We start from the raw sequence: 25,502 nt of genomic DNA, 5'->3' as shown, positions 1-25,502 counted from the left end.
TATTGTTTTTGGTGTTAAGACGGAGTCTATTTCTTTTTTTCTAGACAGTGGAGCAGGGGTAAACTTGATTGATGCCCATTTTGCCCGCACTATGGGTTTGTCTCTCTGTACGCTGCAGAGACCTATTCCCGTATTCGCTATAGATTCTGCTCCTCTGTCTCAGAGAAACCTCACCCACATTGTTCATAATTTACACCTTCGGGTAGGGGACCACCATAATGAGTGTCTTTCATGTTACGTTCTGGAGGGCCTTCCCTCTCCTGTGGTATTGGGTCTCCCCTGGTTGGTAGCGCACAATCCAGTGGTGGATTGGCAGGCCAGGGAGATATTGGAGTGGAGTGAGCATTGCAGAGAGAATTGCTTAAATAACAATTGCTTAATCGCCTCCATAGCTTCCCTACCTACATTTATTTCGGACTTTGAGGACGTTTTTTCTGAAAAGGGTTGTCAGAAGCTACCACCTCATCGTCCTTATGATTGCCCGGTTAACCTGATTCCCGGTGCAAAATTACCCAAGTCCAGGTTGTATAATCTTTCGGGTCCCGAGAGAAAAGCCATGAAAGATTATATCTCCGAGAGTCTGGCTAAGGGACACATCAGACCCTCTTCTTCACCCGTGGCTGCAGGGTTTTTCTTTGTTAAAAAGAAAGATGGGGGCCTGCGTCCTTGCCTAGATTTCCGTGAGCTAAACCAGATAACCATCCGAGACCCATACCCTCTTCCTCTCATTCCTGACCTTTTTAATCAGATTGCGGGTGCTAGGTGGTTCTCCAAACTTGATCTTAGGGGGGCCTACAATCTGATTCGTATCAGGGAAGGGGATGAGTGGAAGACAGCTTTTAACACCCCTGAGGGGCATTATGAAAATCTAGTTATGCCTTTCGGTCTGACCAATGCCCCCGCTGTCTTCCAACATTTCGTTAATGATATTTTTAGTCATCTCATCGGCGGGTTTGTAGTCATATACCTAGATGATATCTTAATTTATTCGGCTGATCTGAAAACACATGAGGTGCATGTCAGGCAAGTACTGCAGGTCCTACGGACGAATAAATTATATGCGAAAATTGAAAAATGTGTCTTCGCCGTTCAGGAAATACAGTTCCTGGGATATCTATTATCTGCTTCAGGTTTCCGTATGGATCCTGGGAAGGTCCAGGCAATTTTAGATTGGGATCTTCCTGAGAACCTTAAAGCCCTACAACGGTTTTTGGGTTTCGCAAATTTCTATAGAAAGTTCATTAAAAATTATTCAGTGATCGTTAAACCCCTTACCGACATGACTAGGAAGGGGACTGATTTTTCCAAATGGTCTGACGCCGCTAAAAATGCATTTTCCTCTCTAAAAGAGAGGTTTACCTCGGCACCTGTTCTAATTCAACCTGATGTCTCCCAGCCTTTTATTGTTGAGGTAGATGCGTCAGAGGTGGGAGTGGGGGCTGTATTGTCTCAGGGTCCGTCTCCTGGCAAATGGCGCCCTTGCGCTTTCTTTTCCAAAAAATTATCTTCTGCAGAGAAGAACTATGATGTTGGAAATAGGGAACTGTTGGCGATTAAACTGGCGCTTGAAGAGTGGCGTCACTTCTTAGAGGGAGCAATCCACCCCGTCACGGTGATTACGGATCACAAAAACCTTCTGTACCTAGAATCGGCTAAGCGTCTCACCCCTAGACAAGCTAGGTGGTCGCTATTCTTTACCAGATTTAACTTTGTAATCACCTATCGTCCTGGGGCAAAAAATACCAAGGCAGACGCGTTATCTCGTAGTTTCCCTGGAGGGGGTAATGTTAGTGATCCGGTACCTATTTTACAAAGAGGAGTGGTTGTCTCGTCTGTACACTCTGTTCTAGAGGGAAAGGTGTTAGAGGCCCAGGGGGACGCCCCGGCCTCTTGCCCCTCAGAGAAATTGTTTGTACCGTTAAACCTGCGTCTTGAATTATTAAAAGAACATCATAATTCGGCACTTGCTGGGCACCCGGGTAGTAAAGCAACCTTGGAGCTATTATCTCGTCGTTTTTGGTGGCCAAGGTTGCGTCAGGATGTAATGGATTTCGTGTCTACTTGCTCTACTTGTGCACGCGCGAAAGTCTCTCATACACGTCCAGCAGGGTCTTTATTGCCACTTTTTATCCCCAATAGGCCATGGACACATCTGTCAATGGATTTCATCACTGACTTACCGTTGTCTGTGGGTAAAACAGTTATTTTGGTAGTAGTAGACAGGTTTAGCAAAATGGTACACTTTATTGCGCTACCCGCACTTCCTAATGCTAAAACTCTTGCTCAGGTGTTTATCAGTGAAATCGTGAAGCTTCACGGGGTCCCTTCCGATGTGGTTTCGGATCGGGGAACCCAGTTTATTTCTAAGTTTTGGAAAGCTTTTTGTTCCCGTTTGGGGGTACACTTGTCCTTTTCCTCAGCTTTCCATCCTCAGTCGAATGGACAGACTGAGCGTACCAACCAAAACCTAGAAACATATTTAAGGTGTTTTGTGTCTGAAAACCAAGAGTTGTGGTCATCATATTTACCGTTAGCTGAGTTTGCCATAAATAATCATTATCAGGAGTCCACTGGCAAGTCACCATTCCTTGGTGCATACGGTTTTTATCCCCAATTTTGTACTTTCAAAGAGGGGGGGTCTTCTGGGGTTCCCGAAGAGGAAAGGTTTTCTTCATCTCTTTCATCGGTATGGCAGAAGGTGCAAGTTAACTTGAAAAAGATGAGTGGTAAATATAAATGCATGGCCGATAAGAAACGGTCGCCAAGTCCGGACCTAGGAGTGAATGACTATGTGTGGTTGTCTACTAGGAATATTAAGTTGAAGGTTCCCTCTTGGAAACTGGGCCCTAGGTTCATTGGTCCTTATAAAATAGTAGCCGTTATTAACCCTGTGGCTTTTCGCCTGGAGCTACCTCAGACTTTTAAGATCCATAACGTCTTCCATAAATCGTTACTCAAGAAGTATGTTCCACCTCTAGAACCATCACCACTGCCACCTCCTCCTGTTATTGTGGATGGTAATCTGGAGTTTCAAATAGCCAGAATTGTTGATTCTCGTCGGGTCCGCCGCTCTCTTCAGTATCTGGTGCATTGGAGGGGTTACGGTCCCGAGGAAAGAATGTGGGTTCCAGCATCAGAGGTAAACGCCAACAGGTTAATTCAGGCTTTCCATACCTCTCATCCAGAGAGACCTGGTCCTGAGTGTCCGGAGGCCCCTCGTGAAAGGGGGGGTACTGTCACGAGGGTATCAAGAGCCACGTCTGACTCCGTTATACCAGGGGTCAGGAGGTTGCAGCGGGTGGCTGCGCGCTCTATATCTAAAGATCACGTTGTTTCTTAGTGATTGTTTTCTGTGTTTGCCTTGCTATCCTTTTTGTCTCAATCAGGGATCCGTAGCTTCTCCTCCTCAGCTGTTTCTTGTCTGCCACTCCCAACCTCCTTATATTCTCCCCTCACACTTCTCTAGTTGCCAGTTATAGAGCTTCCTGCCTGGACATCTATACTGACCCACTGGAGTTGTGAATCCTGTTTGTCGTTCCAGAGTGCTACCCTCCGGATCCCTGTTGGGCTTCTTGTTGTCTCCTGTTGTCGCCCACCTGGGATTATATGTTGAGTTTGTATTGTCTGTCCTTCCCTTGGTGTTTTCCTTTAGAGCTAGTGGTGCGGACTAGTGTTCCCACCGCCCTGTTCACTATCTAGGGCTCAGCTTAGGGAAAGCCAGGGCTTTAGGCACGTGATCGGCGTACGGGTGAGGAACCCGTCTAGGGACGTCAGGGCAGCCAGGTGCCAGCCGCTAGGTGAGTCAGGGGTCACCACCTTCCCTCTCACTTGGGCAGGGCCTTCCTTGTTCCCTCCCTCTGCGTCACGTATGTGATAGTCACGCCCGACCGTGATATATACCTAGAGGCTCAGCTCTCTCTGCAACTGCCACCCCCTCCACACTTTGATTGGAAGGACCAGGTATTATGACATTTACACATCTTGGCCCTGTCAATCAAAGTAGAGAGGGCGCAGCAGTTGCAGAGAAAGCCGAGCCTTTAGGAGTAACGACAACGCTCCCGTTGCACCTAGTGGCTCATTTGCATATATTCAAACTTAAAAAATTTCTCAGTAATGCGGGCACATATGAACATGGGACCAACACAGAGACCTTTAGATGCCAAGTGCACATGTAACAGGTCAGCCAGTTCCTTTAATGTAGTGCGATGTAGAATCCCTACCCACCACTTGGCCAGTACCAACTGGTACCTGACATTCCCAGATTCTTTTCATTAGTTATAATGGCTTGTTTTGTCTGGGGAGCAATCATTAGTAGAAATAAAATGGCCGCTGTCCTATTAGTACACAGAAAACCTGTCCTAATCACACAGCAGGACAAGTTACTTCACAACACTGAGCTAAATAGCTGCCTCATCCTCCTCATGAGGAGACATGAAGTGCAGAAATAATGTTGGGCTGTGGTAATGGAAACTGCATACAAGTGCTGCTGCTCATTACTACATCCCCACCCTTCTCTCTGTACTTCATGTCTCCTCATGAGTTCCATTCCTACAGAGATTCTGCTGAAGATCTTATCAGCTGTATTCAGGATCCTTATCCTTGAGAAGTAGAGCAGATAGGAGGATGAGGCAGCTCTTTAGCTTAGTGCTGTGAAGTAACTTGTCCTGCTGTGTGATTAGGACACATTTTTTGTGTACTAATTGGACAGCGGTCATTTTATTTCCCCTGATGATTGCTTACCAGACAAAACAAGCCATTATAACTAATAAAAGGTATTTGGGAATATATTTATAATAAAGAAATATTTGCGTATTTTCATTTTCTTAATTCCCGGAGAACCCCTTTAAAGGCTATCTATAGCCCACTGAATGGGTGGTCCTGGGGCTGCTTTTAGGGTGGACTTAAAGGGAATCTGTCACTAGCAATTTACCCAAATTTTTTTTTCATGAATCCATGTTTAACAGAGTACCTTTTTTCCATCGGTCTTGTTCTTTTGATTGTCCGTCTTGTCATTTCTTAAAAAAATCGATTCTTATGATGTGTAAATGACGCTGTAAGGAGCCCAGAGGGGCGTTCTTCTTTCTCCACGGTGCCCAGGAACGCCCCTCTGAAGTGCCGTGCCCGCCTAAATTTGAAATCTAATAACGCCTCCAAGTTCATCTAAATCCCCTCCCAGAGGCGCGGCTAAGTGCTCAACAACGCCCCCTCCTCAGCGCCGCGCTCTGCGGCAAACACCCCGATCCTCCTCTCGCCGGCATCCCAAATTCCGCGCAGGCGCAGTGCCGACAGTCATCTTATAATAGCCCAGGAAATCGCCGGCACTGCGCCTGCGCGGGGATTGGGATGCCGGCGAGAGGAGGATCGGGGTGTTTGCCGCAGAGCGCGGCGCTGAATAGGGGGCGTTGTTGAGCACTTAGCCGCGCCTCTGGGAGGGGATTTAGATGAACTTGGAGGCGTTATTAGATTTCAAATTTAGGCGGGCACGGCACTTCAGAGGGGCGTTCCTGGGCACCGTGGAGAAAGAAGAACGCCCCTCTGGGCTCCTTACAGCGTCATTTACATATCATAAGAATCGATTTTTTGAAGAAATGACAAGACGGACAATCAAAAGAACAAGACCGATGGAAAAAAGGTACTCTGTTAAACATGGATTCATGAAAAAATAATTGGGGTAAATTGCTAGTGACAGATTCCCTTTAAGACATTATTTAGATGCGCATTCATTGAAAAGTAATTCATTAATTACATTGCCATTTTTATTTATTTTATTAACGTAAAAATCTTTCTTTGTAAATCATGCCTTTGTTGCTTTGCAGTGTGGAGAGTAACTGTGTAATGATCTGGAGACTCGCTGGGCAATATATTGCCTGTGGAAGAAGGTAATATCACTTTTCAGTTATATTATGAAAGGTATTGTCTGCAGAAAGACCAAGGGGGCTCAACATTAGAAAAACATGGCTGCTTCTTTCCCCAGATACAGCACCACGCCTCCCCATGGGTTATGTCTGGTACTGCAAATCAGCTCCACTAAACTGAATAGAGTTGAGCTGCAATACATCTCATAACCTGTAGCCAGGAAGGAAGCAGTCATGTTCACCAGTAAAAAAGTCCTTTAAGGCTATGTATACCTTTGGGGACATTTTTTTTATGACTGCATTTTACTCATTTGGGGCTAAAAATATTTTTTTCAATTGGTCTTTATTAAAAAAAATTAGGTTTAACAGTTTTTCTAGCTGTATGCATCCGACTTTCACTTTCACTTTGTGCCGGTCATCTAATAACCCTTATCTCTAAATTACTTAGAGGTCATAAACACTTATTTAAGCCACATTCTTTTCAGTAAGATAAGGATTGAGCTTTGATGAGTGTTTATAAGGTCAGAGAACAGAGATAAGAAGTCCGTCAGCTAGCTGTCTAACGAAGCAGAGAGAAAATTCAAATCTTGCTAGTAGAGCATCTCAGCTATGTACAGAGAAAAAGACTCCATATTCTTAATCAAGACCAAATGATTTTTAGCTGATAATGAGTACAATGCACAAAAAAAAAAATTGCCCCCAAAAGTGTACATAGCCTTTAAAGGGTTTCTATCACTTCGTATGCCATAATTAGCTCTCAGACACTAGCGATCCGCTAGTGTCTGCTCTGGCCAACCATCCTAATATAAGAGCTTTTTGGGCAGCCGTTTTGCTAAAAAAATAACTTTTATAAATATGCTAATGAGCCTCTAGGTGCTATGTGGGCGTCATTAGCACCTAGAGGCTCCGTCTACCTTCATACACAGCCACCGCCCAGCTCCTGATGAATGCGATCCTCCGTGTGACGCAACGGACGAATTCTCGCGCATGCGCCGTGCGCGGCTGTATTCGGCGCATGCGCAGAGAATGTCTGACACTTCCCTGCTCAGACATCTCCACTGCGCCTGTTCCTTGGAGCACTATGACGTCATCGGCGCAGGCGCAGTGGAGATATCTGAGCAGGGAAGCGGTCAGACATTCTCTGCGCATGCGCCGAATACAGCCGCGCACGGCGCATGCGCGAGAATTCGTCTGTTGCGTCACACGGAGGATCGCATTCATCAGGAGATGGGCGGGCTGGAGGGACGCGCTGGGCGGTGGCTGTGTATGAAGGTAGACGGAGCCTCTAGGTGCTAATGACGCCCACATAGCACCTAGAGGCTCATTAGCATATTTATAAAAGTTATTTTTTTAGCAAAACGGCTGCCCAAAAAGCTCTTATATTAGGATGGTTGGCCAGAGCAGACACTAGCGGATCGCTAGTGTCTGAGAGCTAATTATGGCATACGAAGTGATAGAAACCCTTTAAGTTTCCTATATCTGATCCATGTGGCAATAGGTTTTTTATACTATTTCAGTCCGTGCACAGATTTCTTTAACTGATCAACCCTTTTAATCCAATTTATCGAAGATAGTCAATAATTGATCATTGTCACTGTATAATAGGAAAAAATGTGAAAAAAATCTAAGAATCAATGCAACTAAATTTGGTATGAATCTTAATGTATAGGTCTCACACAAAATTTTTTTTTTTTTACATGGTGTTTTACCTGTAGCCTGTGCTACCATTGATATGGCTTATAATAACAGGGCTTGCCGAACTTACTAAGTGCCAGGACTCATATATACAGAGCATCAATGGAGATGGGGGAGAACCAAATAAATGGAGCACCCCTTTAAGGCTACTTTCACACTAGCGGCAGCCTTCTCCAGCAGGCTGTTCCGGTGGGTGAACAGCCTGCCGGATCCGTGCTGCGACTAGTGCACACGTGCCGCCGAAGGTTCGCTCCTGCCACATTGACTATGATGTGGTCGGCCCGGTTTTCCGGCAGCAGCACGGCAAACATGCCGAGAGTCGGCGGGAATAAAGTTATGACATGTCGTAGTTTTATTCCGGCCACCTCTTGGCATGTTTGCCCGCCGGAACAGCCTGCCGGAGAAGGCTGCCGCTACTGTGAAAGTAGCCTAATACTGGAAACATATTCTATTTTCTCATGTTCATCTATGGAACCAGTCATGATAATATGATTTATTGTATTCTAGGAATCTATTTCGGCACCTGACTACAGTACGTAGAGAACCGATGAAGTACATACTGGTGACTGGAGGCGTCATCTCTGGCATTGGAAAAGGAATCATCGCCAGCAGCATTGGTACCATACTGAAGTCATGTGGGCTTCGAGTGACCGCCATTAAAATTGACCCGTACATTAATATTGATGCTGGGACTTTTTCACCTTATGAGCATGGTACAGTATAAGTTATGATATTACAGATTTTATTCAATCATCATATTGTGAATGTACCTGACAATCGTCTGATCGACAGATGGAGCACTGATCTATGGTTATAGTCATAGGCTTGGTAATTAAAGGGGTATTCCCATCTCAGGCATTGATGACGTATCGCTAGGATATGCAATCAGTGTTGGATAGGTGCTGGTCCCACCTCTAGAACCGTTCTTCTCTGTAAAAGCTTTTGTATTTTCTTTTTCTGGCAATTTGACATCCTTGCTATAGGAGAAGAAATGGCAGAAAAAAAACGCCTTTAAAACAAATTGTAATTGTAATTGTTTAGTGGTAAAAAAACACCAGACAAAATTCATGTATGTAGGGGTCTTATAAGGGACACCACCGATCATGAGAACAGAGAACCCACTGATCACGAGGATGGAGACTCCAAACCCCGCAGAGCCCCCCGAAATGAACGGAGCGGCCTGCTCAGAGATAATCAAGTGCTGTATTCAAGTGCTGTGGGGTGCAGTGCGCATGCTCGACTGGCCGCTCTGTTTATTTCAGGTGGGTCCCCTTTCTTGTGATCATCGGGGTCTCAGCAGTAGCACCCCCACCAATCTAATAATTATACCCTAATCCTGAAGATTGAGGATAACTTCACACAACTAGAATGTTCCTTTAAGCTGGTTAACATTGAGGGAGATTTATAAAAAATTGTGTAAAACTGGCTTAGTCGCCCATAGCAACCAATCAGATTCCCCCTTTTATTTTTCAGAGATCTTTTAGAAAATGAAAGGTGGAATCTGATTGGTTGCTATGCGCAACTAAGTCAGTTCTACTTTACACCAGTTTTGATAAATGTCCCCCATTGTATTCGGCTGATCCCAACATCATATAAGGCTCACTGGGTGCTAGCATTGGTATAAAGCTGACAACTGCCTGCATTGACCAGGACCAGAAATAACCTAATAGCTACCATGGAATGTAAGCAGTTAGACTAATGGGGTCATATGGTCAAGGGGTTAGGGGTCATGGCAGACATGGGCCTAGTGAAGGTCTGCCATCTTGGGATGGGACAGGTTGGGATGGGATGTGCTGAAAGCACAACGCAATGCCCTGGAGATGGAAAATTAGAAAAGTTCTTTTGTTTGTGACATGTTATCCTTATCCACAGGATGCTGGGACCCCCACCGATCACGAACACAGAGACCCTGTACCTCTTGGGGCTACCCAAAATGAACAGAGCAGAAGGTCGAGCATGCACACTGCCTCTCCATTCATCTCTATGGGAGTTCTGGAGACAGCTGACTACACCCCGCGATTATTTCTCCCACTGAGATGAATGAGGGAACGGATGCCTGACTTGCCACTCCGTTCATTTTGGGGGGCCCCTAAGGGTACAGGGTCTCCATTCTCGTGATGGGTGGTTGTCCCAGCAGTAGGGCCCCCGTTGATCTAATGGTTATCCCCTATCCCTATGTGGATAGGGATAAGGCTACTTTCACACCAGCGTTTTTGCTGGATCCGTCATGGATCAGCAAAAACGCTTCCGTCACGATAATACAACCGTCTGCATCCGTTATGAACGGATCAGGTTGTATTATCGCTAATGTAGCCATGACGGATCCATCATGAACACCATTGAAAGTTCACACCACATCGCGGACAGAAAAACACTGCTTGCAGCGCTATTCTGTCCGCAATGGGGACGCAACCAAACGGAACGGAACGCATTCTAGTGCATTCTGTTTCGTTCAGTTCAGTTTTGTCCCCATTGAGAAACAGAAGCGTTTCCCCCCTCTATTGAGATCCTATGACGGATCTCAATAGCGGAAAGCACAGATGTGAAAGTAGCCTAACTTGTCATAACGGGACTACCCTCTCTAAGCTCTTTTCATATCTTAACTAGGGATGAGCGAACTTACAATTTTGGGTTTGGGTTTTATTACAATTCCCATATGGATTCCGTTACCACGGGCCATAATGGAATTCTATTACGGAATGCATAACGGAATGCCTTTAAGAGGCATTCCGTCATAATAGAAGTCTATGGGCCGCATAACGGATCCGTCCCTTTTCCGTTATGCAGAGAGTCCTCTCCTTCATAACGGAAACCAGACGGATCCGTTATGCGGCCCATAGACTTCTATTATGATGGAATGGAAAACGGAATGCATATCAGAATTGTAATAAAACCCGAACTCGAACTTGTAAAACACAAGTTCGCTCATCCCTAATCTTAACTAAAAACAGAAGAGCGGAAAAATGAAAATATTTCAGCAATGGATCCGGGCTAACCCGTTTTAGTGTCGGCTTGAGTCCGCCCTCAATGCACCTAACTGCTTATTGGCATATGGATTAGGCCACACTCACACGACCGTATTTTAGTCCACATCCGATCTGCATTTTTTTTCCCGGATTGGATGTGGACCCATTCATTTCAATGGGGCCGCAAAAATTGCAGACAGCACACCGTGTGTCCCTTCCGCAGTCCCGCAAAAATGATAGAACCTGTCCTATTCTTGTCCGTTTTGCAGACAAGAATAGGAATTGTAACAATGGGTCTACAAAAAAAAAAAAAAGGGATACGACACGGACGTCATCCGTATTTTGTGCGGATGTCCGTTTTGTAGACCGCAAAATACATACGGTTGTGCGAATGCAAACTTAAAAAGACTTTTTCTCCAGAATAAAGCAGCGGATCTTTAAGTGAAAGGTATCCTTACATTCAGCTGAGATTTGTAATGCTCTCCAGTCCGGTCCCCTCTGTTAACATATCCAGGATATATGGAAAGGCCCTGTCACAGTTATTACATAGAGAAAACCTGGCGAGTAACATGACATATGACATGACATTGTTCTCCGTTGATCTGATTTGCAGGTGAAGTGTTTGTGCTGGACGATGGAGGGGAGGTAGACTTGGATTTGGGAAATTACGAGAGATTCCTGGATATCAGTCTGTATAAGGACAACAATATCACTACAGGAAAGATTTATCAGCATGTGATCAACAAGGAGCGGCGAGGAGACTACCTGGGCAAAACCGTGCAAGGTCGGTCAACGTAGCGCAGAGAGTTTGGCGCTGGATTTCTTCCTCTAATTCTTATTGCTGTTTCAGTTCTTGTAAAGTGTTATTGTGTGGCGAGAAGAAAGCAATATATTCTAGTGCAAGGTATAATGCCAACACGGGGTATCACAAGGCCTAATAAGGTGGTAGCGGGAAAGTAAAACGGACCTGTCACGGTGTAGGGTTTGTGCATTTGGCATTGCCATATATCTTAGAAGGGTTTTCCCATCTCATAAAATGATGGCGAAGTGCCAGGCAGGCAGGTATGGCAGAAAAGGGGGTTCTCTGAGCTATAAATTGCCGACCAATGATTTTCCAGATGTGCTTGATGGGAGACAAGTCCAGAGATGCTGCAGGCCCATGGTAGCACGTTTAGGCCATGCAGACTGCTCACAGTAGCGCGAGCAACATGTGGCATGGTGTTGTCCTGTTGAAAAACAGTTCTTAGGACACTTTGCCAAACTTTTCATCAATTCATCATGTGCATCTATGCCCCTTTTGATGCACTCAATAATTATTAGCCTTGGCAGCAGCTGTCTGACACTGGTTGCTGCAGCTGTCAACTAAAATTCCTTAGTCCCCTTCCATGTTAGTTTTACCTGGTGCTTTCTCATTTAGTATGTACTGGTGACATGTACGTATTTCCCCTTCCCATGTCCAGACCCACTGTTAAAAAGGTATTCCAGTCAATTCCGGTAAGTTATGCCCTATTGACAGGGCATTCACGTTGCCACTCCATTTATCTCTATAGCATGTGGCAGAAATAGGCGAGCGCTGTACTCGTCCATCTCCTGCAGTCACATAGAGATGAATGGAGCAGCAGTGAGTGTGCCCAACCTGTCATTCTGTTCTTTCTCACGGGCCTTGCAGAATACAGGGCCCCTGTTCTGGTGATCGGTGGGGGTCTTGGTGGTAAGATCAAATATTTATTCCTTATGCTGTGGATAGGGAATAACCTGAAATTACCGCACTACCCTTTTAATCCTCATTCTCTGCCCAAGCCTCTGATCTATCCAGATCCATCTGTAGCAGTATACTGTCCTTTCTTATATATATATATATATATATATATATACACACACACACACAGTATACTGTCCTCTCTAGTATATATATATATATATATACACACAGTATACTGTCCTCTCTAATATATATATATATATATATATACACACACAGTATACTGTCCTCTCTAATATATATATATATATATATATATATATATATATATATATATATATATAAAGACGAAAAGTGGACAGCACTCCAAGTAAAAAAGCAATTGGTGTTTATTCACCCATGTGGAAGGCAACGTTTCAGCTCATACAAAGAGCCTTTCTCAAGGGGAGAGAAAGGCTCTTTGTATGAGCTGAAACGTTGCCTTCCACATGGGTGAATAAACACCAATTGCTTTTTTACTTGGAGTGCTGTCCACTTTTCGTATTTATCTACACGGGGTAAGAAGCTATATCCCTGGACTTGGCACCCGCCAGCATTTGTTTTTCCAGTGCCGCCATCATTTTCTTTTTTTTATATATATATATATATACACACAGTATACTGTCCTCTCTGATATATATATATATATCTATATATATATACACAGTATACTGTCCTCTCTAGTATATATATATACACACAGTATACTGTCCTCTTTAGTGTATATATATATACAGTATACTGTCCTGTTTCGTGTTAATTACTTTACACTACAAAAATTTATATTTTACTGTGCAAGCCTTCTACAAGATCATTAAAGGGGTTGTCTCATCATGGACAATGGGCGAATATCGCTAGGATAGGCTCCCATTGTCTTCTCGATATAGGTGGGACCCGCATCTATAACGGAGCCCTGCAAGTGAAGGAGGGTGCACTGCGCATGCACAGCCACCCTCCATTAATTTTATTTGGGGCGCTGGCTTGGCTTTTTCCGTCGGCCCCATAGAATTGAAGGGGAGCGGGGACCGCACATGTGCGGTATGCTCCCATTCACTTCTATAGGGAGCCGGCTTGGTGGTGGTGGCCGGACCGGAGTCCTCCAGTCACCACCTTGCGGGGCTCCGTTCTCTATATGGGTGCGGGTCCTTGTGGTGGGACCCACACCTATAAAACAATGGGGGCATATCCTAGCGATATATGCCCCCAATGTCTATGATGAGACAACCCCTTTAATAAATATATTGAAGAGAATAGGGCCCAATACTCACCCCTGTGTTACCCCACTAGTGACGATGACCCCTCCAATACTGACCCCTCGGGTACCCCACTGGTGACGATAACCCCTCCAATAGTGACCCCTGTGGTACCCCACTGGTGACCCCTCCAATACTGACCCCTGTGGTACCCCACTGGTGACGATAACCCCTCCAATACTGACCCCTGTGGTACCCCACTGGTGTCCCCTCCTATACTGACCTCTGTGGTACCCCCTGAGTGTGTACCGCTAATAACCACCCTCTGTTTTCTATCATTGAGCCAGTTACTTACCCACATACAGACATTTTCTCCCAGTCCATGCATTCTCATGTACCAACCTGTTGATTTGCAGTATTTTGTGGGTGGAGGTGTATAGTGCAGGTCTTCGTGGTGCGCAGGTACTGGGGGAGTATCTTTTGGAGTTTGGTGTAGACATAGGAAGTGCTGTGTGAAAAAATTGCACAAGCGAATTGGGGGAATCCCTTTGGGGCGTGCATACACAGTTGATTTCGGAGCACTCCAGGGTCTCCTTGGAGCACATACAGGCACACACCAGGATTGTCTCTTAAAACTTTTTGAGGACCGACCAAGGGACGTATTTGTCCCATGTCTAATTGCCTGTATCATCTGATTAAGAACTTAAAATACTTTTTTTTTTTTTTTGGTTTGAGTCAAAATATTAGTTCTTATTAACAAATGGATCTAGCTTTATTTATTGTTCAAATACATTCTTGAAGGGAAAAAAATTATTTTTATATTGATGACGGTAATCTTATGGTCCTCAAAGGGTTAACCCTCGACCAGAAAAAAAATTTGCGAAAATTTGAAAAGAGCCTTATTGAACAAGAGATCCGAAAAAACTCAGAGAACACGTCAAAACACTGTATGTGAAGTTTGCCTAAGAAATATGAAGGGGCACATTGTCACACAGTACACATGTACTCCTGCCAGTGACTGCAGATGGTGGATACATGCACAGATGTGACCACACTTAGACACTTATGGGATGGAAATCTTGAGAGTATCGCAAGGTCATGTTTTTTTTTTATAAAAGCTGGACGACCCATACTACATATCTAGGGATATAGTGAGCCACGAGGGAATGCAAGGAAAGATACATCTTTATATGGAACCACGGGGTCACCTCTATGGGGTTTATATAAATAACACATATTGTGTATACAGTGTATCACCATATTCACAGCCTCTTCTTGCTGTCAGTGAATGGCACTCTTGTTTGCATTCAGTGGCTGAAGACCCTGGTTCTGCACTTCTCACGTAGCAGATTGTATTCCTATACATTAACAGTAATGTAACTGGAAATATAGCCTTGTAAATAGTACATTGCCATTTACAAACTGCAATCGTGTGCCAGGAGCTTAAAGGGGTTGTCCCATGACAAAGACTTATCCCCTATCCTCCGGAATAAGGGATTAGTGTCTGATCAGCTGGGATCTGACCACTGGGGCCCCTGCTGATCAAGAAACGGGCCCTGTGGTCCCTCAGTTTGAATGGAGGGGCTGTTATGAATGCTCACTGCATGACATAGCTGAGCACTGGACTCTAATACTCTAATTTTCCATGACAGTCCCATAGAGTTCAGTGGAGTAGCAGTGTGCATGTCTATTGGCATTGGGGAACACCGGACCCCCACCGATCACAAGACAACCCTGTCAAATCAATATGGTATTATTGTTAATAAAAGGTTATGTTTGGCAGCACCTTCATAGATCTGATTTATCTATGTTGTCTTTGATTTTAGTGGTCCCACATATTACGGATGCTATTCAGGAATGGGTGATGAAGCAGGCAACAGTCCCAGTGGACAAGGACCATCAGGAGCCTCAGATCTGTGTCATTGAGGCAAGTGCCGGTAACATAAAACCTCATCAGGTCTATCACCTTCTGCCTCCAGCAGCTATATTCTGACCCATCACTGACTATTTGTGTTTCTTAAGTGCCTGTCACTTTACTTTTGTGATGTATCTAATCAACTAGACCAGGGTCAGCAACCTTCAGCACTCCAGCTGCTGTGAAACTACAATTCCCAGCATTCTCCATTCATTTCTATGGGAGTTCTGAGAAGTGCAGAGTAAGTATGCATGCTGGGAGTTGTAGTTTCACAATAGCTGGAGTGCCGGAGGTTACCTACTCCTGCACTAGACCAATTCATATGAGTGCCAGCAATAGACAAACGTGGAAAAAGTGAATTTATCAGCAATGGTTCTTGGTCACAGTGGAGCTAGCAACGTGACTGTCACGCTTCAGTGTGGGAGGGAAACACCACACCGAGCATGGGAGGGAAGGGGGGAACAGTGAATCAGGCCTGAGAACTAGCAAAGGAAGATGGACACCTTCTAGTGAAAACCGTAACCAAAATCCTGACTGACTACCAGTATGAACAGACCCCAAAAGGTAGGTGATTTCATACGCAGGAATACCTAGAGTCCTATCTAGCCCTATAAGACCCTGGTACTAATGGCAGGGACGAGACTGCCTGTTCCTCCAAAAAGAAGGACGAACAGGAGTCTTCTACAGGCTTAATACAAACACTAGGGAAATGCAACACACAGAACTCAAACAAAATACAAAAGGAAAAGGAAAGACTTAACTTCAAAGGGGCTATGGAAACACCAGGAACTCAATACTCAATACTAAAGAGCGGGGGGCACACCTATCAATATCAAAGGGAGTGCTGGCCTGGTATTAAAAAATAAACATGAATGAAACTAAACAAAGAGGTCCATGGACATGGACCTCTGAGGAAGCTAGTCCATGTACTAGCGATACGCGTTAGGGCTTTTTGCTCTCCTCTTGGATGGGTTTTGTATGCCTCATACATGATTTTACAGGGATTTCATTCCCAATCTGTTTCATGATTGTTTACTCTGTGGTACTCCTCATCATGTTGCACATGAATTTTCCCACCCCTGGGGTTTGCTCCATGTAACGCTGATTTTAATCTAGATGTCTCAATAAATTGTGTTTTATTCTTGGAGGTGCGGCCCCAGTATGGTATTTCTTTGTTTAGTTTCATTCAACACCAGGTACTCAGCCGAGATCCAACCACAAACTATCCACAGGCACAGAAGCTATAAACCGCACAGGATTGTGGGAGAAGCAACTATACATAAGGAAGGTTAAATGACCACATTAGCAAAACCTGTAGGCAAGGGGTGTGGCCATTACCAGAAACAACACAGACGCCTATTGATCTACAAGGAAAACCTGTCAAATCAAACCACGTGTTGCCAGTCTCGCAGATCTCCTGCCACTCACTGTCTCCGGGACGTCCGTATATCTTGGTACGTCCGTGACAGTGACTTCCCTACCACAACCTAAAGATTCATGCACATAGCCGTTTGATGGCCGCTCTGCATGTTTCCGATACAAAGGCATATAGACGTCTTCATACAAATCCTACAAAATAAAAGTTGTGGCCTGCTCCATTACACACCATATTTTGTAAATATTTAGCTATTGAAATATTGCTTCTAGGGAGGATACAGTATATCCAACATATGGCACCCATTTGTCTCCCCTGCCTACGTCTTCCCTAACACTATCTATTGACTGTTGTAATCCTCCCTCTACTCTTATGTTCTTTTGTTTTGTTCTCTGCATTTGGTTTTTATAGTGTTCAACATGACATGTGCTCCTAGTTAATTTTTACCTTTGTGCTTTATTACTGCCATGATCATGACTGTAGGAGAAAGGTTATGTAAAAAATAAAACCTCCAGGTGTAAAAAATGATCCATCCAGTAGTTCCATTAATATTGAAAAAGCCCTTGCCAAAATGTCACTTTTTTGTTGTAGATTTTAAAATTTATGTCTGAAGTAGATCTAGTTGGCACACAGCTCAGGGGACACAATTGCATTTTTAACCCCTTAGTAACATAACTAATTTTAAAAGGGATATTCCGGTTATAGAAAGTTATCGCCCATCTACAGAGTGCCTGGTCGGAAAAGTGAGTTGCTGCTCCATTCATTTGTATGGGAGTGCCGGAGATAGCCAAGCGCTGTACTCAGCTATCTCTGGACCTCTCCTAAATATGAATAAAGCAGCGGTGTGCTTTTCCGACCAGCCTCTTTGTTCATTTCAGGGGGCTCCACAGTGGACGGAGCCATATTTATCCTCTGTCCTATGGATAGGGGATCATTCCTATAACCGAAGTACCCCTTTAAGGACCAGTAACATTTTCCCCCTCTGTGTTCCAGCAGTCATAACGTTTTTTTATTTTTTTATTCAATTTAGCTATATTGAACTTAGAATTTTCGTGAAGAGTTGTAGGTGTTTTTTTAGGAACTGTTTTGGTCTATATTAGTGTTGAGTGAAGCAAAGCATTCAAAGTGGAATTTGGTCTGAAGTTTAGGAAAACTTTGAGTCACGACAAATCCGAATTTCCCTATGCGTCGGGGTAACGAATCAGTTTTTTGTAAAATGGCAGCTGCACATGTTACAAAGTGAAAGTATGGAGCCTGGGAACACTGTGCTGCCAGACAGATAGCCATCCCTTGTAATGTCACAGCCCTGTAAAATCATATCACAGAGGGTATGAAACTTTTAAAATGTAACTTTTAATAATATAAATAAAAGAATATAACAAAAGGAAAACCAAATAACCGTTATCCAAAACGAAATGTGATTGCTAGGAGGGTAAAAAATTTGAGGAGACACACAGTCAGGGCTCATGCACACGACCGTATGCCCTCCAAGACATACGGTCCGTGAGCAGGCCATATGTCCCGGTGGGCATACGGTCGTGTGCATGAGCCCTCAGGGATGAAGGTGTTTCCCTATAGAATCCCTGATTACTCCTCAGCACAAAGATGCACCCTAATGGTGGGTGCACTTTGTCCACGTACCTACCCCTAGTCAACCCTGGTATACCCTATGTCATGACGTTTAGATGACGTAGGGTATAACAGGGTTGACTAGCTTCTACCAAGCCCCAGATAAGACAAGTTAACGCAGCCCCCACCCTGCTGTACATGCTGCTTAGGCTGAACTGTTAAAGGGCATCTGTCAGCAGATTTGTACCTATGACACTGGCTGACCTGTTACACGTGCACTTGGCAGCTGAAGACATCTGTGTTGGTCCCATGTACATACGTGTCCGCATTGCTGAGAATTTTTTTTTTAAATAGTTTTAATATATGCAAATGTGCTTCTAGGAGCAATAGTGACAGCATGGACAGCAGGGTGGGGGCTGCTTTAAGGCTGGTTTCACACGGGCGTTGCGGGAAAATGTGCGGGTGCGTTGCGGGAACATGCACAATTTTTTTGCGCGAGTGCAAAACATTGTAATGCGTTTTGCACTCGCGTGAGAAAAATCACGCATGTTTGGTACCCAAACCCGAACTTCTTCACAGAAGTTCGGGCTTGGGATCGGTGTTCTGTAGATTGTATTATTTTCCCTTATAACATGGTTATAAGGGAAAATAATAGCATTCTGAATACAGAATGCATAGTACAATAGGGCTGGAGGGGTTAAAAAAAAAATAAAAAAAAGTAAAAAAAAATTTAACTCACCTTAATCCACTTGATCGCGCAGCCCGGCATCTCCTTCTGTCTTCATCTTAACTGTGTGCAGCAACAGGACCTGTGGTGACGTCACTCCGGTCATCACATGGTCCATCACATGATCCATCACCATGATAAAAGATCATGTGATGGATCATGTGATGAGCACAGTGACGTCACCACAGGTCCTGTTCCTGCACACAGCTAAGATGAAGACAGAAGGAGATGCCGGCTGCGCGATCAAGTGGATTAAGGTGAGTTAAATTATTTTTTATTTATTTTTAACCCCTCCAGCACTATTTTACTATGCATTCTGTATTCAGAATGCTATTATTTTCCCTTATAACCATGTTATAAGGGAAAATAATAATGATCAGGTCTCCATCCCAATCGTCTTCTAGCAACCGTGCGTGAAAATCGCACCGCATCCGCACTTGCTTGCGGATGCTTGCGATTTTCACGCAACCCCATTCACTTCTATGGGGCCTGCGTTGCGTGAAAAACGCAGAATATAGAGCATGCTGCGATTTTCACGCAACGCACAAGTGATGCGTGAAAATCACCGCTCATGTGAACAGCCCCATAGAAATGAATGGGTCGGGATTCAGTGCGGGTGCAATGCATTCAACTCACGCATCGCATCCGCGCGGAATACTCGCCCGTGTGAAAGGGGCCTAAGGGTACATGCACACGTTCAGGATTCATGTGCAGGGAATCTGCACTGAAATCCGCAGGTGTTCGCAGGCAAATCCGTGCGGTAAATCCGCATCAGTTGGTGCGGATTTGCATGCAGATTTTACTAAGTGAATGAAGAAAATCCGGTAAGGAAAAATAAAATAAATTGACATGCTGCGGATTTTTAAATCCGCACCGCAGTTCAAAATCTGCGCAGAAAAAATCTGCATCGTGTGCATTGAGAATTTCAAATTCTCATAGAATACAATGTACACGACCTACGGTGCGGATTTTCTGCACGCCAATCCGCACGCAATCCTGATTGTGTGCATTTAGCCTAACTCCTTTTATCTCAGGCTGGGTAGAAGCTAGAGATATGGGCCAGGCCATGTTTGAAAGCTGACAATAGTTTTAAGACCGGAATCTTCTCAAAGCCCTAGCATAGCTTGGGCAAAACTCTTAGGCCTCTTTCACATGGTCGAATTTTCCATGCGGCTGCAATGCGTGAGGTGAACGCATTGCACCCGCACTGAATCCGGACCCATTAACTTCTATGGAGCTGTGCACATGAGCGGTGATTTTCATGCATCACTTGTGCGTTGCGTGAAAATCGCAGCATGCTCTATATTCTGCGTTTATCACGCAACGCAGGCCCCATAGAAGTGAATGGGGCTGAGTGCAAATCACAAGCATCCGCAAGCAAGTGCGGATGCAGTGCGATTTTCACGCATGGTTGCTAGGAGACGATCGGGATGGGGACCCGATCATTATTATTTTCCCTTATAACATGGTTATAAGGGAAAATAATAGCATTCTTAATACAGAATGCTAAGTACAATAGGGCTGGAGGGGTTAAAAAAAAGAAAATAATAATTTAACTCACCTTAATCCACTTGTTCGCGCAGCCCTGCTTCTCTTCTGCCTTCATCTGTGAGGAAAAGGACCTGTGGTGACGTCACTGCGCTCATCACATGGTCCATCACATGATCCATTACCATGGTGATGGATCATGTGATGGACCATGCGATGAGCGCAGTGACGTCATCAAAGGTTCTTTACCCAGCTCCTGAAGAAATAAGACAGAAGAGAAGCAGGGCTGCGCGAACAAGTAGATTAAGGTGAGTTAAATTATTATTATTTAGTTTTTTAACCCCTCCAGCCCTAATTTACTAAGCATTCTGTATTAAGAATGCTATTATTTTCCCTTATAACCATGTTATAAGGGAAAATAATACAATCTACACAACACCTAACCCAAACTCGAACTTCTGTGATTGCCGATTTTTTCGCCCTGCTCTGCCTGCTACAGGACATTTAGTAAGTAGTACAGATGGGGCTGGGGATCGGAACTTCAATTAAAGTTATTATTATAAAAGGTTTAGGCAATAAAGCAGTGAGTGAGTGGCGGGGCCGGAGTACAGTGACCGCACCGGCCCCGCTGCATTTGCATGACACCGGCCCCTCCCACAGGTTTAGCTCCGGTATATTAGGGCATCTGTGGATGCCACTATTATGGGGTGGGGAATGTGTGGATGGCACTGTTATGGGGGGGGGGGGGATCTGTGGATGGCACTGTTATGGGGGGGAGGGGGGTGATCTGTGGATGGCACTGTTATGGGGGGAGGGGGGGTGATCTGTGGATGGCACTGTTATGGGGGGGAGGGGGGTGATCTGTGGATGGCACTGTTATGGGGGGAGGGGGGGTGATCTGTGGATGGCACTATTATGGGGTGGGGGATATGTGGATGGCACTGTTATGGGGTGGGGGATCTGTGGGTTACACATATATAGCAGTGCCATCCACAGATCCACCCCCCATAACAGTGCCATCCACAGATCACCCCCCATAACAGTGCCATCCACAGATCTCCCCCCCATAACAGTGCCATCCACAGATCACCCCCCATAACAGTGCCATCCACAGATCTCCCCCCATAACAGTGCCATCCACAGATCTCCCCCCATAACAGTGCCATCCACAGATCTCCCCCCCCATAACAGTGCCATCCACAGATCTCCCCCCCATAACAGTGCCATCCACAGATCCACCCTCCATAACAGTGCCATCCACAGATCACCCCCCCATAACAGTGCCATCCACAGATCACCCCCCATAACAGTGCCATCCACAGATCTCCCCCCCATAACAGTGCCATCCACAGATCACCCCCCATAACAGTGCCATCCACAGATCTCCCCCCATAACAGTGCCATCCACAGATCTCCCCCCCATAACAGTGCCATCCACAGATCTCCCCCCCATAACAGTGCCATCCACAGATCTCCCCCCCATAACAGTGCCATCCACAGATCCCCCCCCCATAACAGTGCCATCCACAGATCTCCCCCCCATAACAGTGCCATCCACAGATCTCCCCCCCATAACAGTGCCATCCACAGATCACCCCCCATAACAGTGCCATCCACAGATCTCCCCCCCATAACAGTGCCATCCACAGATCACCCCCCATAACAGTGCCATCCACAGATCTCCCCCCATAACAGTGCCATCCACAGATCTCCCCCCATAACAGTGCCATCCACAGATCTCCCCCCCATAACAGTGCCATCCACAGATCTCCCCCCCATAACAGTGCCATCCACAGATCCACCCTCCATAACAGTGCCATCCACAGATCACCCCCCCATAACAGTGCCATCCACAGATCACCCCCCATAACAGTGCCATCCACAGATCTCCCCCCCATAACAGTGCCATCCACAGATCACCCCCCATAACAGTGCCATCCACAGATCTCCCCCCATAACAGTGCCATCCACAGATCTCCCCCCCATAACAGTGCCATCCACAGATCTCCCCCCCATAACAGTGCCATCCACAGATCTCCCCCCCATAACAGTGCCATCCACAGATCTCCCCCCCATAACAGTGCCATCCACAGATCTCCCCCCCCATAACAGTGCCATCCACAGATCTCCCCCCCATAACAGTGCCATCCACAGATCTCCCCCCCATAACAGTGCCCCCTCAGATCCCCCCATAACAGTGCCATCCACAGATCCCCCCCATAACAGTGCCATCCACAGATCCCCCCATAACAGTGCCCCCCTCAGATCCCCCCATAACAGTGCCATCCACAGATCCCCCCAAAAACAGTGCCATCCACAGACAGATCCCCCATAACAGTGCCATCCATAGATCCCCCATAGTAGTGTCATGCACAGACCACAATTAGTTCAAAACCCACCAAAAGCACACCTTTTGGTTAAAAAATGTTTTTTTCTTATTTTCCTCCTCAAAAACCTAGGTGCGTCTTATGGGCCGGTGTGTCTTATGGGGCGAAAAATACGGTAGTTCATAAGGAGGACCATTTTGGTGGCACCATCCTAGTACTCCCCCAGCACTGGCAGTGCCTCTGTAATTATACATACAGTATAGTAGCTTTCAAAGTGTTCCTGCCATCCGGATAGGGGGTGAAGGGTAGAATCCTATACTAGTAGGAGACATATCTCGATCTTGACATTCTCCTGAATATACTGCAAAGTACGCACATGCAGTTGTTTCCATTCTGTGTGATGTGCTTGCTGTACCACTAGAGGGCACTGTTGTCTTTCTAATGCAGTATATTCGGTTGTATATATTTTGTTTATGGCTCTTTGCAGCCTAGATCTGCATCTCCATAATTCTCTTCGGAGTGAAGTGACAAGCCGTAGATCCCCGCAGTTTAACTATAACCGTTTCTGGATCATTTCTCGCCGCCTTGAATAGAAAACATTATTATACAAGCTTTTTGTCAGCTCAGTATTTAAATCTAAATGTATCAGGAAACAGCTTTGACAAAGAATACAAATGTTTATCTTTTATATTTACTGGGTTTTAGATATTTTTTTTAAATAAGCCTGTTTATCCATTCCATAAACATAGTTTAATATAACGGTACAGGATTTGACTTCAGCCAATGCAGGAGGGTACAACAGGTTTCATAGGGCCCCATAGGAACACTTAGTATGTGTCCCTCTACACCAATAGGCTGCATGACAAATGAAGAGTTTTCTTAAATTAAATCGTGGAAATTTTGTACAAAAAAAGCTGCCCTCCTCGTCACCCAGTTTACCCGACCTCAGTGTTGGAAAAAGTGGAACAGGTGCTTCATAAATATGGCGCTCATTCTGAACAAGATATTTCTCAAAGTATTTACACGACACAACTGGCATGGACATATTGATAACCTGCCCCCTCATAAATCTCAATATCCTCTGCTCTCTGTCACCCAGTATATTATTAAAGGGAAGCTGTCACCCCAATTTTGGACCATTATCTACAGTAATACATGCGTAGTACTGCAGATAAGGATTCCAGATCACAATTTTTATTTTCCTACTGCCCCCGGTTCCCCCACTGTCAGGACTCAAAGCTGCACTGAATACACAGTCCGGACGGCAGTGCTAACTGGTGTGGGCATGCTGGGCAGCCCTGACAATGTATTTCAACACAGCTCTGAGAGCTGACAGCGGGGGAGTGGGGGATAATAGGAAAAACAAAATAGTGACCTGGCCTCCATATCTGCAGTACTACTCATGTATTACTGTAGAGAATCAGAATCACTTTAAGCATCCACCAATGATCACTGAGGGCAGCGGTCACACGCTGTATACTGCTACGTGACAAGCAGTGACAGGAGGACCAGCGCTGCAGGGATGGGTGAGTATATGATGATTATTTATTTTAGGCAGTTTGGAGGGACTTGTCCAAGAATTTTAATTATCTTGGGCAACCCATTTTTGGAGTTGTCCAGGCTACAGATATCGATGACCTATCCTCAGGATAGGTCATCACTTTCAGACTGGCGGGGGTTCCACTCCCAGCCCCAACCCCCACCGATCAGGTGTTTGAAGGGGCCGGGGCGCTTGTGCATCTCTCTTGTAGTGGAGGGGCAGTGTAATTACAGTTTCCTCTCCCATTCGCTACTACAGCTGTAATTACTTCACTGCCACCATAGTGGAGACGACTAGTGTTGAGCGAACTTCTGTTTTAAGTTCGGCGTCTAAAGTTCGGCTTCCGGTTAGCGAAGAATCCCGATATGGATTCCGAATTCCTTTGTGGTCTGTGGTAGCGGAATCAATAATCGGCCATTATTGATTTCGCTACCACGGACCACAACGGAATTCGGAATCCATATCAGGATTCTTCGCTAACCGGAAGCCGAACTTTAGACGCCGAACTTAAAACAGAAGTTCGCTCAACACTAGAGACGACGACACAGCACAATCGCTGTAGGCCCTTCAAACAGATGATCAGAGGGGGTGCCGGGTGTCAGACCCCTGCTAATCTGATATTAATAATCAATACCTGTAGCCAGAATATCCCTTTAACCCCTTAGTGACCACCAATACGCCTCTTTACGGCGGTCACTAAGGGGCTTTAGGCTGAGCCGCCGCCTTTTCATGAGATCGGGTGCTCGGTTCTCACATGAGAGCCGCGTTCTTGCTCTAACAGCCCGGACCAACCAGGAGTGCAGATCCGGGCTGTTTAACCCCTAACATGCCATAGGCAATGGTGCCTGCTGCATATAAGCGGTGACAGACGGAGCGGACTCCCTCTGTCTCCCATCGGCACCCTGCAAATGCGATCGCGGGATGCCGATGTATGTAAAGGCTGGCTGGGACCTGGTATAGGCCCCAAGCGTACCTTGAGTGTTTTCCAGCAGGCTGCGTCTCTCTGGCGCTGCCTGCTGGTAAATGTCAGTATAGCACTGACATTAAAATGCAGTGCACTATAGGGATAGTGCATTGTATTTTAAAAGCAATCCAAATATTGTCTGTTATA

The 25,502-nt window shown here is 45.4% G+C and overlaps 1 protein-coding gene across 4 annotated transcripts in view; it reads left to right on the top strand.

The window, feature by feature from the left end:
- Window positions 1-25,502, top strand: part of CTPS2 (CTP synthase 2) — a 305,004-nt gene that overhangs the window by 11,335 nt on the left and 268,167 nt on the right. For all 4 annotated transcript variants that reach the window (XR_005777445.1, XM_040423329.1, XM_040423328.1 and 1 more), the window contains exons 2-5: window positions 5,817-5,879; window positions 8,058-8,263; window positions 11,130-11,300; window positions 15,277-15,377. Coding sequence is in view for 3 of the 4 variants with exons in the window: in XM_040423329.1 (XP_040279263.1) it covers window positions 5,836-5,879; window positions 8,058-8,263; window positions 11,130-11,300; window positions 15,277-15,377 (522 nt within the window). In the remaining variant the exon portion in view is untranslated. The remainder of the gene's footprint in view (window positions 1-5,816; window positions 5,880-8,057; window positions 8,264-11,129; window positions 11,301-15,276; window positions 15,378-25,502) is intronic.

This window comes from Bufo bufo, chromosome 3, assembly GCF_905171765.1.
Source record: "Bufo bufo chromosome 3, aBufBuf1.1, whole genome shotgun sequence".
Taxonomy (NCBI): domain Eukaryota; kingdom Metazoa; phylum Chordata; class Amphibia; order Anura; family Bufonidae; genus Bufo; species Bufo bufo.
Note: the sequence above shows the minus strand (reverse complement) of the source record. Positions and strands in the feature narration are given on the sequence as shown.